Raw genomic sequence first — 14,961 nt, 5'->3', positions numbered from 1 at the left:
TTGTTTAAGCCTTAGAAAAAACAAATCTCCGTATTTCCCTTCTGTGTTTTCCCTCGGCTTCCTCAACCCCAGCTAAGGTTGCCAGCACCAGGTACTCAGACATGAAAACAGCACGTGGATCTGCTATGCTTCCAGGTCCATCAGTTGAGTATCAAATCTGGAGGCGACCACACCACGGGTTTTGAGCCTGCTTATCACGCTGATGACACTGTTGGTTCCGTAACCATTATTAATTTCACAGATCTTCACACACGTCACCTTACAATTAAGAATCGGGTGACTACATCAGAGCATAATGAGAACGTGGCATTTTCTGTTATTTCCCCTTATCACTGACCTTTCAAGAGCACTAGTGAGATATTCCATGTGCATTGTTGTCACTGCAGCAAAAAGACAGAAAAAAAAAGAACTGACTTGTTAAAAACCAAAACATTTATTTTCTAAAAAAGAAAAGGGGGGGGGGGGGAACGGGGGGACACACTACAGGAATGTAACTACCTTCTCAAAGAAACATAAAAAGGTTAAAGGCCTTTTTGATCCACCGGCACAAAGGACGCTACCAGACACATAATTTAATTAAAAAAACTCCAACAAAAACTAGGCGGAGATATTCAGAAGTGGTGTAATTCCCAACAGCATGACAGCAAAGAAATGGTAGATTTTTCATTTCTTGATACCCTCGAGCCAAGACGGGACCATTCACGCCAAACCCTGGAGAAAAGGGAGCACCTGCCCCTTTCTTAACACAGAGACAAGGAGCCCAAGTTGGTGTTGAGCGCTCACTGCTCTGCAACCCGCACCGCGCAAGGCTGTGAAAGGGTACTTCACCAACGGCAGCACAAACACTGCCAGGGAGCCCCCGGCTGCCGATCCGATTGATCACCGGCAGGCTCCCCTCCCACCAAACCTCCGAAGGCCCGCACCTTGCCACGGCGCGCTGGAGGAACAGAACCCCCCTCGCCCCCCGCCAGCCTTAGATTGCTGACAGGGCACCTACGGATGGAAGCCCTAACCCAGGCCCCTCGGGCTACACCCCGAAACGGCTGCGGAGGGGAGGGCAGGGCAGAGCCCCTGCTCCAACAAGGAAAACGGCCTCAAGAAAACCAAGCGAGCCTCACTGAGAGCTGCTCGGGGTAACGACGGCTGCCCTGCCACACACGCCCCAGAGCGGCCCAATCCCCGGCGAGAGCAACTCCCCTCTCCCCGCGCTCTGGCGATTGAAGATCCGCGGCGCCACTCGCGCCGCCCAGCGAACCGCCTCCTCGCGCCCGCCCACCAATGGGGAGGGGGCTGAGGCGGGAGCAGGCCCCGCCCTGGGATGGCATCATTCATCGCTCGAACTTCCTGTCTGTATCTCCCAACCCCGCGGGCCGGCGCTCAGGTTGGGCGAGGTTTTACTCTGCGCAGGCGTAGTGCGCCGTAGGTCAAGCGGCGGCAACGCGACCGTTTCACTTTACGTCAAAACAATTTACGACACCTCCGTTAGCGGCGCCTGTTGCTGTGGAGCAGCTCTCGGTACCCTGCTGCAGCGCCGCCGCTCTGTCCCGCCGAGCTCCGGGCCCACCGGCGGGTGAGAGCGGCGCGGCGCGGCGGGGCGGGCAGGGCATGGCCGGGGTGCGGCGGGGTCCCCGCGGGCACTGGCGCTGTAACGCGGCGCGGCGGGCAGGCGTGCGGGGAGCGGGAGGCAGGAGGGGAGGCAGGAAGGGGTTCCTTCGCCATCCCGCGGGCGTTCCCGGCCGGGCAGGGGAGCGGCCCGTCGGTGGGGACTCACGTTTTAGATGTCGAGCGCCGGGTTTTTTTTCTCGTCCCGGCGCCGTTTTCTTCAGCGGCCGTAACGGGAGCCTCGAGACGCTCCTCAGTTCTGCGGAGGGCGGCTACGTGTGCAAGTTGGGCAGTGGGGGAAGCACAGAGCAGCTCCCCTTGCTCCCTCGCTACTTACTGTGCCTTAGTAACCCAGCGATGCAGTGCCAGCCTGCTAGCGCTTGTCTTCCAGCCCGCTGACCGGTCTTTCCATTGCTTCCCAAGCTTACTGCACGTCCAGCAAATCCCCCTTCTCAAGTCATGGAGGCGGAGCAGATTATGGAGGGGCAGCCACAGGTATGGTGAGGAATGCTCTACGTGCATCGCGCTGCAGGCGTAAGAGGCGTGTTCCCACTCAGCTGACCATGTGGTGTTTTACAGGTTCCAGAAAACCCCCATTCTGAATACGGCCTCACTGAAAACGTGGAGGTAACACAGATTTTGTTGCTGTAAAGGGCAGTGGAAGTCTCATACCCAGTCAAAGAGAAACATGTTGAGTCTTGAGCCTAACTTCAGCAAGTGTCCTGTTCCCAAGAAAGTTACATCGAAACTGAACCAAGAGATATTAGTCCTTTGCATGACTGTTAATTAATACATTTTTTATTGTGTTGCTTCCATTATACTAAAATGGCACTGAAGCAAATAATGAGTCTTTTAATGAAGTGGGGTTTTTTTGCAAGTATGCAATAAACTGTTGATGTATTATACTACAAAAAGCCAGATGGAATTTTATTACAGAGAGTGGAATAGGAGGAGCTGATGGGATTTCTATCAAAGGGAGGGATTCTTTTCATATTGTAAATAGAAATATTGGCTTGGAATACTCCAAGTTATCTTTAATTATGCTGAGAAAGTATAAATACAATCCATTCTTTCCACTGCTGGCAAAAGTGTGGGTTAGAATAAGAACTCTATGACATTTGTTTACTTTCTCATTAAAGAAAAGCCCTCAGTCTCCCTTCATTACAAGCTCCTACTCTATGCAAAGCTTCTGCAGAAACATTTCTGAAATGCCTTTTGAGATTCCTCTCCTGATAACCGCTTGCCTGTATGAGTCCACTACAGGACCAGAACACATGGGATGTGTTGGTCATATATTGGTAGATTCTGTGTTGTGTTGCTTTACTGACACTGGTGGGGTGTCCTCTTTTAATTGCAGTTAATGGTGTAAGATGAATCAGCGCTTTTTGACCAGAAGGCACTTGGAAACTTACTGCAAGTGTTTTCTTTAAGGTGTCCATCTGTACTTTAGTAGAGCAGGTCTCAAAGTTCCTGACTTTGTAACAGAGTCCCCTTTGTCAGACTTGAACTCGTAGTGCTTTTAGCATTTAGTGTTAGAAGTACATGGACGCAGGAACCATTTAATTGGGACCACTCTTGTTAGCAGCCGTTCCTGTCGCAGTGGTGTAGAATGTAAATGCAAATGCAATGCAAAAGGAGAAATAACAGTGACAGAGTTTGGGTGTCTTCTGTTGTAACCTTATGACTTCCTAACGTTGTTTCCCCCAAATGTAAGAATTTAACAATTATTTTTTGTGCTAGGAAAAAATGATGCACTTAAATATTCTTACAAGCTGTTAGGGAGTTACTGCCAGAGAATTGCAGGAAGTGGGTACTTTGCACTTGCAGTTCAGAGTAGATGTGGCTGCTACTACCAGTGTTCATGCCCTTTTTTTTTTTTTTTTTCCTACCTCAGAGGATAGTAGAAAATGAGAAAATAAACGCAGAGAAAACATCAAAACAGAAGGTGGATCTTCAGTCGTTACCCACACGTGCCTACTTGGATCAGACAGTCGTACCTATCTTGCTACAGGGACTTGCTGTTCTTGCAAAAGAGAGGTAAGGTTCTTCACTGTTCCTTCTGTTCTTAGGAAACAAGGTAGGTCTCAAACTTGGGTAGTGTCACCTTTCCAGATCTCACAAGCCAGAGATGGTTTTGCAAGTTGAAAGTCGGTCATTAAAACAGGCTCTGTGATTGACCATGCAGGATGTGTTCCTTACTTAGGTGCATATGGTGTTATAAATGTTACTTACTAAATTTGTGATCTCCCAGTGTGGCTATGCTACTGCAAAGGTTTTGGAGGGGAAAATGTATTTATAATTATTTTATCAAGTAAATCACCTTAGAGAAACAAAGCAACAAGTTGTTCTAGTTTGGAACAAGTTTTTTGTGGTGTGGTATAAAGAGTTTTGATTGCCATTTAGAAGACAGACAGACAAATCATTCCTGACCTTCAGCTTTGTTGGAGATTAGAACACCTTCTAGACGATGAGGCTGACTTTGCACTGTCACCACAGTAAGAAGCAAACTGATGGTTTATCCTTTGAGTAAAGATTATGCTGTCAGAGTGACCTGAATCTCTTATCAGTCAGCATGACAGGGTGTGCAGGTCTCCAGTTGACATCTGTGGAAGTTCTGCAGCAGACTGAAGTAGCCTGAGGTGGATACCCAACATTTAGCTGTGCTACAGACAGTAGATATTTTTTTTCCCTGTGTGTTAGTTTTTTTCAAAATCTTCAATATGTTGGGAGCAGTTCTTTATGGGGACTCATCACAGGAGTAAAATTGGAAGAGGTTGGGGAATGTATAGGGGAAAAATCTTAACAGTATCACACTGCCAAGGTCAAATTGGCTATTCACTCAAGCATATTAAAACCTCAGGGGTGACAAAGCTGAACTACCAGCTCTGCTGTATAATCTGCATAAAAGTGAACTGGAAAGTAACTAATGGCTGCTGATTTATTTTTCTAAGGAATATAGAGATGTTCAGGAAATAGCTCAGTACATCTGATGGCTGTGCCTGGAATTAAATAGAAATTGTCATCCAGGAGAGTAAGCATATGGATAAATGATGTGTCTGGGGGGAGTCAGCACAACTTCAGTGAGGGCTTGTAAGTCTCTTGGAGTTCACTGAAGGTGTCAATGAGCCAATCCTTATGATACAGTCTGCTTAAATGTCCAAAAGGCTTCTGGCAGAGTCTTTCAGTAAAGGCTTTTAAAAAAAGAGTAAGCTGCTGAGGGATTAAAGGGAAAGCCTTTATATGGATGAGGAACTGGTTAGAAGATATGAGGGTAGAAGTAAATGGTGAATTTTCATGGTGAAATGAGCTCAACTTTACAATCCTGTAAAGATTAATTTGTAACTATTTGAAAAAGTGGCTGACAGAATTTGTTAATGATACTGAGTTTTACTAAATAGGTTGGGGTTTTTTAATCTTTTGTTTTCTGTTGGGTTTTATTTGATTGGTGTTCAAAGTTGATCAATTGCAAATAGTTGCAGAGGAACTTTAGAAATTTGATGTGAAACTATGGCAGTCTGCTAAGAAAAACTGAATCTATGAAAAAAAATAAGAATACAAATAAATAGAAAATTATGCCTCTGTAAGGATAGTAGATCCCCTAATGCTAGTGACATTAGATGGTAGATCCAGAGTTGACAATTATCCTGGTGAAAATACCTTTGAACTCTTAAATGTATATGTCAGTGCATTGCTCAGTCAAATAAATTTTGAATGGTAGGACTTAAAATTGGAGGGGTGAAACCAACCTCAATATCACTAATCAATTGTATAATATTCATGCATTTTGAATATTGTAATTCCAATTCCCCTGTATGCTGGTGCAATGTGAAGAAGCAGGATGAGTGACAATGTATATGGAATGCTATCTGTACAGGGAATGACTGAACAGAAATCTGGAAAAGAGATTTCTTAGAGATAACAGACAAGGAATCTGTTAAATCATTAATAGCATGGAGATACTATATTGGGATGGATTGCTTATTATCTATTCTGATTCAGTAATCAAATGAAGCTAGGAGGTAGAAAATCCTTATTGAACAGAAGGAGATGGTTCTTTACAGGTCACATCATTGAAGTACGTAACTTGCATCAGGTTGAGGATGTTTGACTTGGGCTCAAGGGGGAACTGGTGAAAGTAGTGGAGGAATCCACTCATGATTATTAAGCCAGGTCAGGGGCTGGTTAACTATATGAGCTTGGAGGCCAAAAAGATGTCCCAGGGAAGTATCTCTGTGCACTTCCTCCATTCTTTATGCTCTTTGTAGGCGTATTTGGTCACTACCAGGACCTTTGATCTGACCCAATGTAGAAGTAGTAAGCATGCCATTTATTCTGCAGGCAAGAATCCAAATTAGCAGGATTCATGCACTGTAGCTGAAGGAGCTTTTAGAACATTTATGGGCAAAGGCCTGCAGTGTGCACTCCTACCTGCATTGTGGGCTAAGGCCTGCAGTGTGCATTGCTACTGGCGAACTACAGCACTCTTCAGAATGGGAGGTTTAGTCGCTTGGTTTGAAAAAAAAGGGCAGCTACCAGAAACCATGAAAACTGCTCTAATGCCAAAGCTACTGTTGCAGGACAATGAAGCATGAAAGTACTGACAGATTAACTCTTATGTTGGCCTGAGTTAAAAGAAACAGGCAAATGTGTGTGAGTTCTGCTAATGTACATACAGTATGTGTGCTTACAGAGCATACCCTCATTCTAGGTATGCAACTTTTTAGCAATTTAGCAACATTGAACCAAGACTGACTAAGACTTAGTAAAATCTTACTCATGAGATGTAAACTGGAAATTTGCAGGGTGATTCTGGGTAGTTGGTCACCCCCAAATCAATGTTTGTGTTTGGGAGGAGTTACGTTGCTTTTCAGGGAAGGTGATTACTTCTTTGGCTACCTAATTGCTTTTGGTTTACTTTTTTTCTTTACAGACCACCAAATCCCATTGAATTTCTAGCAGCATATCTTTTAAAAAACAAGTCACAATTTGAGGACCGGACTTAACTCCATAAAAATGAGGACAGTGTGGCTGCTAGACTGAAACGCTCGTTTGCCGCAATTCGTTTTCTGCTGTAAAAATCCTTGGGAACCACGATGTCTTTCTTAATGGCACAATTTGCTTTACCTTTTGAGTTATTTAATAAAGAACACTTGCATTGGTTCACTTGTTTTAAACTAACTTTTAAGAGACTTTCAAAATAAAGTACTGAAACTGAACTGCTGCTGCTGAAGGTATGAATAGTTCTGTGGTGCTACATCACCTGAATGCATGAACCAAAGGGGAATCATTTATTATGGGAATCACGAGTGATAATGTTGATTTTACATAGCACTCTTCCTGTGCAAGGTACCTAAATGGAAAGCAAATAATTAAGAGCAGTTAGAGTTGATTTTGTGGATGGACTGATTAAGTAGAGAGGGGAGAGCTTGCTTTGGAACACCAGGAAAAGGGTTTAGTTAAAACAGACAACTGGGTTCAGCATCTGCAGACAGTGTCCAACATGTCCAGTTATTTACGTGACTGATGGGTGCTGTTCAGCGTTTGTCACTGATCTCCTGTGGCTGGTGTGCTGGGTTCAACTGGAACACAGAATAAAACTTGAAGGGACTTAGAAAGGTTCGGTGACTAGGTCTCTGTACTGCTACCCCCTAGTTGGAATGTTTTCTCTGTTGAAAAAGAATCCTATCCCATAAAATACTGAGTCTTCTGATTATTTTTTTTTTCCATCTTCGATTTATTAACACTTACTTTGTTACTCCTATTCTTAATATCTTTGTCCGACCACTTGTTTATTTTTTCCTGCAGTCTTCTCAGTAGGGCCAAAGGCCCCGCACCTCAGGTACAATATAAGAAGATGCACCAGAAGACTGGGCAGTGGGAGAAAAAGATAGAATGAAGAGAGTAAGCACCACGTGAAAAAATACTGCCAAAGCTCTGATATGACTATTGCAGCTGGAGAACTGGCTCACTGCATTACTGGTAGTGTGTACAGGGACTAGATACAGCCCTTAGGTTGCCCATTTTTGTTTTCTGAAACTGGTAACAAGGAGCATAACCAGTGTTGTTCACTAGCACTGGCTGCTGGAATCCAGATTAAGCCTTGCCCAGTTTTTAATAGACTGTGAGACTGACCATAATTTGTTTGGCTGTCACAGGAATGGCAAACGTGGCTTCCGTGAGTTGCTCACTTATGTCAAAATCCTAAATTTCTATTCAAATAAACTCCAATATTGCCATCTTGCCATTTCCATCTCCATGATGGGTTTCTTATTTAATTGCTTTAACACACCAGTTAAAGTCTTGTAAATGAAATTATTTGCTTCAAGGTTTGGATTTTTTTTCTGAGATTAATTTACTTTTTTTTTTTTAAATTATGCATAAATTCACAAAAAGATATTTGGGCCTCTCAGGTGGCTCACTGAAAAAATAATACCTTCCCTTCATTCCTGACTGCTAGATGCCTCTCCTATAGTAGTCTGAAGATTTGTTTAACAGCATTGCTTCTTTCATAGCACTGATACATGGGTGTAGGAGTGGCCAGAAAACATCCTTCAGAGGAAAAAATTAACTTTTCAATTGTCTGCTAACTTGCAGGGGCTGCAATGAGATCTGGCTGTTATTCTTACTAGGAAGGCTCTCAATATTTTACCCATTTCTTAATGTGCTAATAGGGGAACATTGAATTAGTGTAGTCAGAGAGCAGTGAGATTGGGGAACAGTAAGAACAAAAAAAGGAAATAAATCTGCAAGCCCAAACCCAAAAAGCTCTGTTTTGGAAAACATGTAGAAATTGTGGAGCAAGTTTACAAATTCTGTTGTGCTGTGTTTAACACAGGTTCCATCAAACACTGAAAGGATTTTAACAACTCTGTTTTGACTTTCTACAATGAATAATAACATTTAAGTGAAGAGAAGGACGCACCATAACTACTTAGTACTGCTATTTTTATTGCTAAAGCAGCATTCCAGGGTTTCATCCTTGGGTGAGAATATCACAAGACCGTAAAGAACTGTTGCATGTGTGTGTGGGGGGGGGGAATCTTATGCTGATCCCAGATTTCTATGTTAAGAGTTTGCTGTGCAAGACCATACAAAAAAAAGCAGCTCAACTATTTATCTTCCCAAGACAGAACAATTTTCCTGTGATACATCACCATGCCTGAATTCAGAATACAGTCAGGTTCCTGTTACAGTAACACCTTCCAAGCAGCTGCACAAAAGCTTGTAAACACACCAGGTCTCTGCACAGCTCTTGCATCAACCTAGAATCTCAGAGTATGGATACCAGTCTTAAGGTGAGCTGTCCCTGCCAGCACCATGCCACCTACTCAGCTGTTGGTGCCACTGGTAACACTGCCTCACCTGCTGTTGTCTTCCCATCTAGGCAAGTTCAAGAGAACGAAAAAGCCAAGTTCATGGGGTGATGATGTTAGATGATGACAGGTTGGCCATGAGCCAGCAGTGTGCCCTGGTGGCTAAGAGAGCCAATGGGATCCTGGGGTGCATCAGGAGGAGTGTGGTCAGCAGGTCAAAGGAGGTGATCCTCCCCCTCTACTCTGCCCTGGTCAGGCCCCACCTGGAGTATTGTGTCCAGTTCTGGGCTCCCTGGTATAAAAAGGACAGGGATCTGCTGGAGAGAGTCCAGAGAAGGGCTACAAAGATGGTTAAGGGCCTGGAGCATCTCCCCTGTGAGGAAAGGCTGACTGAGCTGGGACTGTTCAGCCTAGAGAAACGAAGACTAAGGGGGGACCTTATTAATGTTTATAAATATCCTAAGTATGGGATGAAGGGGGAAATGGCCAGCCCCTTTTCAGTGCTCTGTGGAGACAGGACAAGGGGCAATGGCTGCAAGTTGGAGCACAGGAAGTTCCGCACCAACACGTGGAAGAACTTTTTCACAGTGAGGGTGACAGAGCCCTGGGACAGGCTGCCCAGGGAGGTGGTGGAGTCTCCATCTCTGGAGATATTCAAGACCCGTCTGGATGCCTATCTGTGCAATATGAGCTGGGGAGCTGCTTTGGCATTGGCGTTGGACCTAATGATCTCTTGAGGTCACTTCCAACCCCTGTGATTCTATGATTTCAGCTTCCTCCAGTAGGTTGAAGTGCTACTAGCAGCAGTGAACTCACCAGCTCCAAGAAATAAACTGTAGTGATTCTTGCAAAGATACGAAAAGTCAGCAAAGTGCAGCCCTATTCCTTTGCTAGTTAAATTGGCTTTGCCAATTAGGATCTGCTGCACAGAGAGTACTCAGTAACGGGAGTAAGATAGCTAGTTACTATCTGAATAATTAGGTCAGATATGAAGAATCCAGTTCTCAGAGTTAGTGAAGTAATGTCAAAGTCCAAATTTTCCAAGCATTTACTTGTTTTAAACTCTTCCCACTACAAAACACTTAAGGTTTTGCAGAGACTTGGCAGATGCTTGCTCCTCCACTTCAATCCAGAAAGAGCAGTACTGCTTTTCCACCAGAAACAACAGTTCTGAAGGCTTAGTCAAGATAAATGTATTTAATTTTGAAGTACAAAATATAACCCAAGTGATTTGACATTTATAAAAATGAAAAACTTATCAATATAAAGGAGACTAGATAAAGTGGGCTACAATTTATCAATAGATATAGAGTAAAAGCTTGAAGAAATAAATTAAAGCAGCAACTTCAGATGTATGACAGACCACTGCTAAGTGGCTGAGCGCCTGTATCTCTTGCTTCCTGAACAATTATTTTTTAGTTTTCTCCATACTACCCCAGCAACCAAGTCAGCACATGCTCCAAAAGGCAGTAAAATTAAGCTCAAAACAGAATACCTGGTTAACACTACACAAGCACATCTTCTAAGATTACTATTTTAGATCAAATATCCAGAAGTTACTATTCAGTAACTGAAAGAATTATCTATGACTCACAGACTGTATTTTGAAGTCTGTCTTTTTTAATGCTTCCACAACTTTATTTTTTACCTTGAAGGAGACAGTGACAGACAAAAGGATTTCCCACTGAAAGCAATTCTGATCAAAGGGTTCCACATCCTCACATTCTGAAGCCTGTTACCACCTAAAAATACAGTTTGATTTGCCCAATCTCTGTTTGTTTATTCTTTTGTTTAAATCTCTGATTTATCAAGGACTTTCTCCAAAATTGGTACAGGTCTCTGAGCAACACTTTTTATTTTCTGAAGTCCTGTCACTATTACAAATGCAGCCTGATCAAAAGAATTCTCTCTCCACATCAAACTTTCCAGAAATAAAATAACTGCTTTAAACAAATGAAAAAAATCTAAAAAATTCTGAAAGATAGAACTCGTAGGTTGGAAAGGAAGCACATGAGAAGAATCCCTGTGCCTACCACGCTTGATAGAATATGGGTTCTGATTTATTCTTATCATTGTACTAATTGCATAACAAATTACTCTTAGCAAAGCTCTAGCTTGTGTTCCCTATTCTATTTCATAGCCTGAATTCATTATTAAGAGTGACTAGGTAGCCTTGGTCACACAAGTACAGAACGCCAGCTCCTACAGAAAGGTATTTTACCATGATGAAAAGTATCAGCACTGCTTGTGCTGGTGTTCACTGTTCAGACACAGCCCTTAGGGAGGACTAAAATGTAAATACTGTGTGAGTAACTACAGGGCCATTTACAGCAGCGCTAGCGCAACACTGACTAGGAACTAGGAACATGTCATATTCCTCTTCCAACGTGCTTTCTTCTCAGTCTGTTTAGCATTGTGCATAATAAACTAGTTTTCTGGGAGAAGCCTAAACTGGTAGAAGGCTGCTGGATGGTAGAGAAGTATCTGCTGGAGAGGAGGAGACTGAAGTGGACAATGTGAAAAGCATAAGAAGGGCAGCAAAATAAACCACGTGGAAGAAGATGACAAGAGCAAAAAGCAAGAAAGCAACACACCTTGAAACCTGTGCCAGCTGAAGCTGCATGCACCCCAGATCTTACTCAAGGAAAAGTGCATGCTAAGGGCACACCAACTGCAAACCTCCTTTGCCACAATCTGCCTTCATGCTTTTCTTCCAGGTAAGGAACAAACTGCCTGCAGACATACGTGTGTAGCAGTGGTCTGTGCTTTGAGGGTATGCTGACTTGGGGGATCTGACTATGCATTGTGTCAACCCTCCCCTGTACCTCAGGAAAAAACAACTGATGTAGGTCTGAACAGGTAAGTGTTCCTGTTACTTCTCTCAGTACAAACAGTGCTCAGAATTACAGACAAAGCAGGAGGATCTCCCAACATACCTCCATGTCCTGAGCTGCAGGAAGCCCAGCACCACCTTGCTGTATTTAACTGAAGAGCTGCCTGCTTTTCTGTTTCTGCCTCTTTCATTTACATTACGTGGTACTGTGGGAGCGCATCGCCAGCCCTTAAACAGAGAAACAACCCACAATCAGGAGGTAGTAGTTTGAAGTTTAAATAGAACCCCCAAATCACTAAACACTGCTCAGTGGTATCAGGAGTTGGACTCAATGATCCTTATGGGTCCCTTCCAACTCGGTATCTTCTATGATTATGTCCAGCTGTGACAAGGAGCAAAGAACTATCCTACTGTCACCCTTACCAGTGGAAACAGCAGAAATTCCTCCTGTAGTACTAAACTATGGATGACAAGCCTTGTCAGGAACAAGCAGCTTCACCAGGCTTCTGACTGAGAGTGCTAGTGGATAACAGAAGAGGACAGTGGCTCACCGGAAAACAGGTTGCCATGGTGTTAGTGGCACATGCCACAATCAAAGGATTAGCAAAAAAGCCTGTGCTGTCTATGACCTGCTAACACTGACCTGCAGTTGCTCCTCTGCATCTACACAGATACTATGTTCACATTACATAAAGTAGAAACATCATCCTAATCTAGGTGAGAAAAAACTACACACAATAAAGGCTAATGAGAAAAGCAAGGGAGAAGGAAACCTAAAAGGAAGCACAAGGAGAAAAGGGATCCAGCCCCAGAATTGCACTAAAACCCCACCAAAAAAAAATAGAAATATATATAAGACGTTTTAAAAGGCAAGTTGAAGAGGAAAAAAAACCCCTCAAAACACTGCATAAAGAAAGGCAGCAAACCCGGAAGAAAATCTTTATTGTTTTTACTCATTAAACCATCTAGATTACCACATGGAAGTTCTTTTATTTTCATTGGAAGGCAAGTGGGAAGTGCTCTTCCTCTAGGTGGAAGAAAGGAATACCAGATTAATTAAAAAACTATTTTAACCTCCAATTCCTCTAAGGTATTCCTTTTAGAAACCTCCTCTAACTGTTCTTGGCGGATGGCGGGGCAGTGGTGCATCAAAAGCTTAAACTATACACTGGTGTGACCTTTTTTTAAGCATATAATCACAACATATTTTCTTCCCCGTGGATTAAAATTTATCCTCTACTGCATTTAGTTAACTTTATTGAGGGATTAGCAGTCAGGTCAGAACTATTCCCAGTACTTAACTCTATGTAAAAGATGTGAGAGTTATAAATGGGTATCCCAACTGCCAATATACTTTTATGTTAGTCGGGCGCAACAGCTCTGTGATTGTAGTCAGCAGTTACAATCTACATTAACCTTTTTACACATGCTATTTGGAAAATTATTAACAGAATACTATAAGGAGTGGTAAGAGCTGCAAAGGCTTCATAAAACATTAGACATATGCTGGGACAATCCAGTTCCATTTCCTCACAACAACCTATCACAAATACTATTAATTGGAGATTCCCAGTCCTCAATGCCCTTACTGTCCCAGTCCCTAATGTCCTCAGCTGCATCTGGAGGCCAGTGTCATGGGTGCCAAGGAGGATCCTCACTGATAAAAATTACATCAGCTGTATCTGCAGCATGAGCCTCTTTGATCTTCAAGACAACCTGCAACACAATGCCTTTGTCCCGCATTTCCTTTGTTTTGCCATTTAAAAATATAAAGTAACAAAAGCTCTGTGTTTTGCCCACATTTATAACTGGCTGGAGGACTTTTCTAAGACTAAAATGTTGTTAAGGGAGATAAGGAGAATGTGTTTCCTGGCCTGGCCCACACATTTTCCACCTCACAAAGCATCGGTCTGCCTTAACACCTTAATGGCTGCAGCCCCTCATCTCTCCTCCCCTGGCTTTCCTCTCCCCTGGTTGCATCTCATACGTCAGTGGCTAAAATTGCCTTTTCCCCATCCCCTCTTTTGTACTGGCCATGCTCCCTTCTCCAGTTCTGCCTTATTAGCTATTTTGAGCCAAGCATGATGTCTCCATGGCCGCAGTTCGTTCACCAGGCTAATTAAAAGTAAAAATAAAATAAAGAGGTGTGGAAGGACTAAGCCGAGGAGAGCTGGAGACTTCACAGGGATGCACTCCCGCAGCCCTCGCTGCGTACCGCGCTGCCAAAGACGTACGGGTACGGGCAGGGAGGCGCGGAAGGGAGACTCCGCTAGCTCGGGAACGAGGAGCTTCCGCCGAGCCCACTCCCCGTTCTTTCGGCCCGAAGCCGCGGCCTCTGGGAGCCGATGCGCTGCCCCTCCAGCCCTCGAAATCCCACCTGGGCCCACAGCCCGTGCCCGGAGCTGGGTGAAGCAGAGGCGGCCCCGGGGGCTGCACTGCGATCGCCTCACAGCGAGGGGGCAACCCCTGGCGCCAGAGAGCGCCGCTTCTCTCCCGGAAACACGGCTCACCCTCACCTCCTGCCCCGGCCTGCGAGACAGGGGCCCGACACACCGCACCGCACCGCGCCGCGCCGGAGGGGGGGGCTCCGGCGGCGCCCTCCGCGCCCCTTGGCCGCACCGTCACCCGCCGAGGCGGAGGGACCGCGGGCGCGGAAGAGGCCGGCTGCCGCGCACCCCTAACGGCGACGTCGCGTGAGGATAACCGCCACCGCGCCCCAGGGGAGGGCAGCGGGGGGAGGAGGGGGGGGGGGGGGAGAGGGCGGGGCTCCCCCTCGGTCCCCGCTCGTCTCCCCCACCTCCCCCGACCAGCCTCCCCTCATCTGACCTGCGCTCGTAATCTTCCCTTCCACCACGGAGACACAGACCAGCCAATCAGCGAGGCCAGAAGCGATCGCCACGGCAACGCGACCGACCAATCCGAGGAGGACCCCTCCCTCCAAGCCCCGCCTTCTCCTCCCCTCCCCCACGGGACGGGGCCGCTCCATTCCGAGCTTGTCAAAGCGGTGGGCGGGAACGGCGAACGAGAGCGGCCAATGGCGGCGAGGCTTTTGCTTTCGTGCCCAATGGGGGAGCGGCGCCTGTGCGGCCCCTAGTCCACGGGAGCCGAGCCGGGCCAAACCCAGTTGCTGCCGCGGCCTCCTTCTCTTCGCGTCCCCCCACCTGCCAGCGCGGAGTTGGCGGCGGCCTCGGGCTTTGTCCCCGCGCCCCCCCT

General features: G+C 45.4%; 1 protein-coding gene across 1 annotated transcript; it reads left to right on the top strand.

Moving 5' to 3' along the window:
* The first annotated feature begins 1,474 nt into the window (after positions 1–1,474).
* Positions 1,475–6,816, top strand: DPY30 (dpy-30 histone methyltransferase complex regulatory subunit). The gene is made up of 5 exons (XM_084261027.1): positions 1,475–1,570; positions 2,026–2,097; positions 2,182–2,229; positions 3,497–3,639; positions 6,533–6,816. The coding sequence occupies exons 2-5, from the start codon at positions 2,062–2,064 to the stop codon at positions 6,603–6,605; spliced, it is 300 nt and encodes a 99-aa protein (XP_084117153.1). The 5' UTR covers positions 1,475–1,570; positions 2,026–2,061; the 3' UTR covers positions 6,606–6,816.
* Positions 6,817–14,961: the final 8,145 nt, after the last annotated feature.

The sequence above is a fragment of the Gallinula chloropus genome, assembly GCF_964237585.1.
Source record: "Gallinula chloropus genome assembly, chromosome: 3".
In the NCBI taxonomy this organism is placed as follows: Eukaryota; Metazoa; Chordata; class Aves; order Gruiformes; family Rallidae; genus Gallinula; species Gallinula chloropus.
This window is presented reverse-complemented; position numbering and strand designations above follow the sequence as displayed.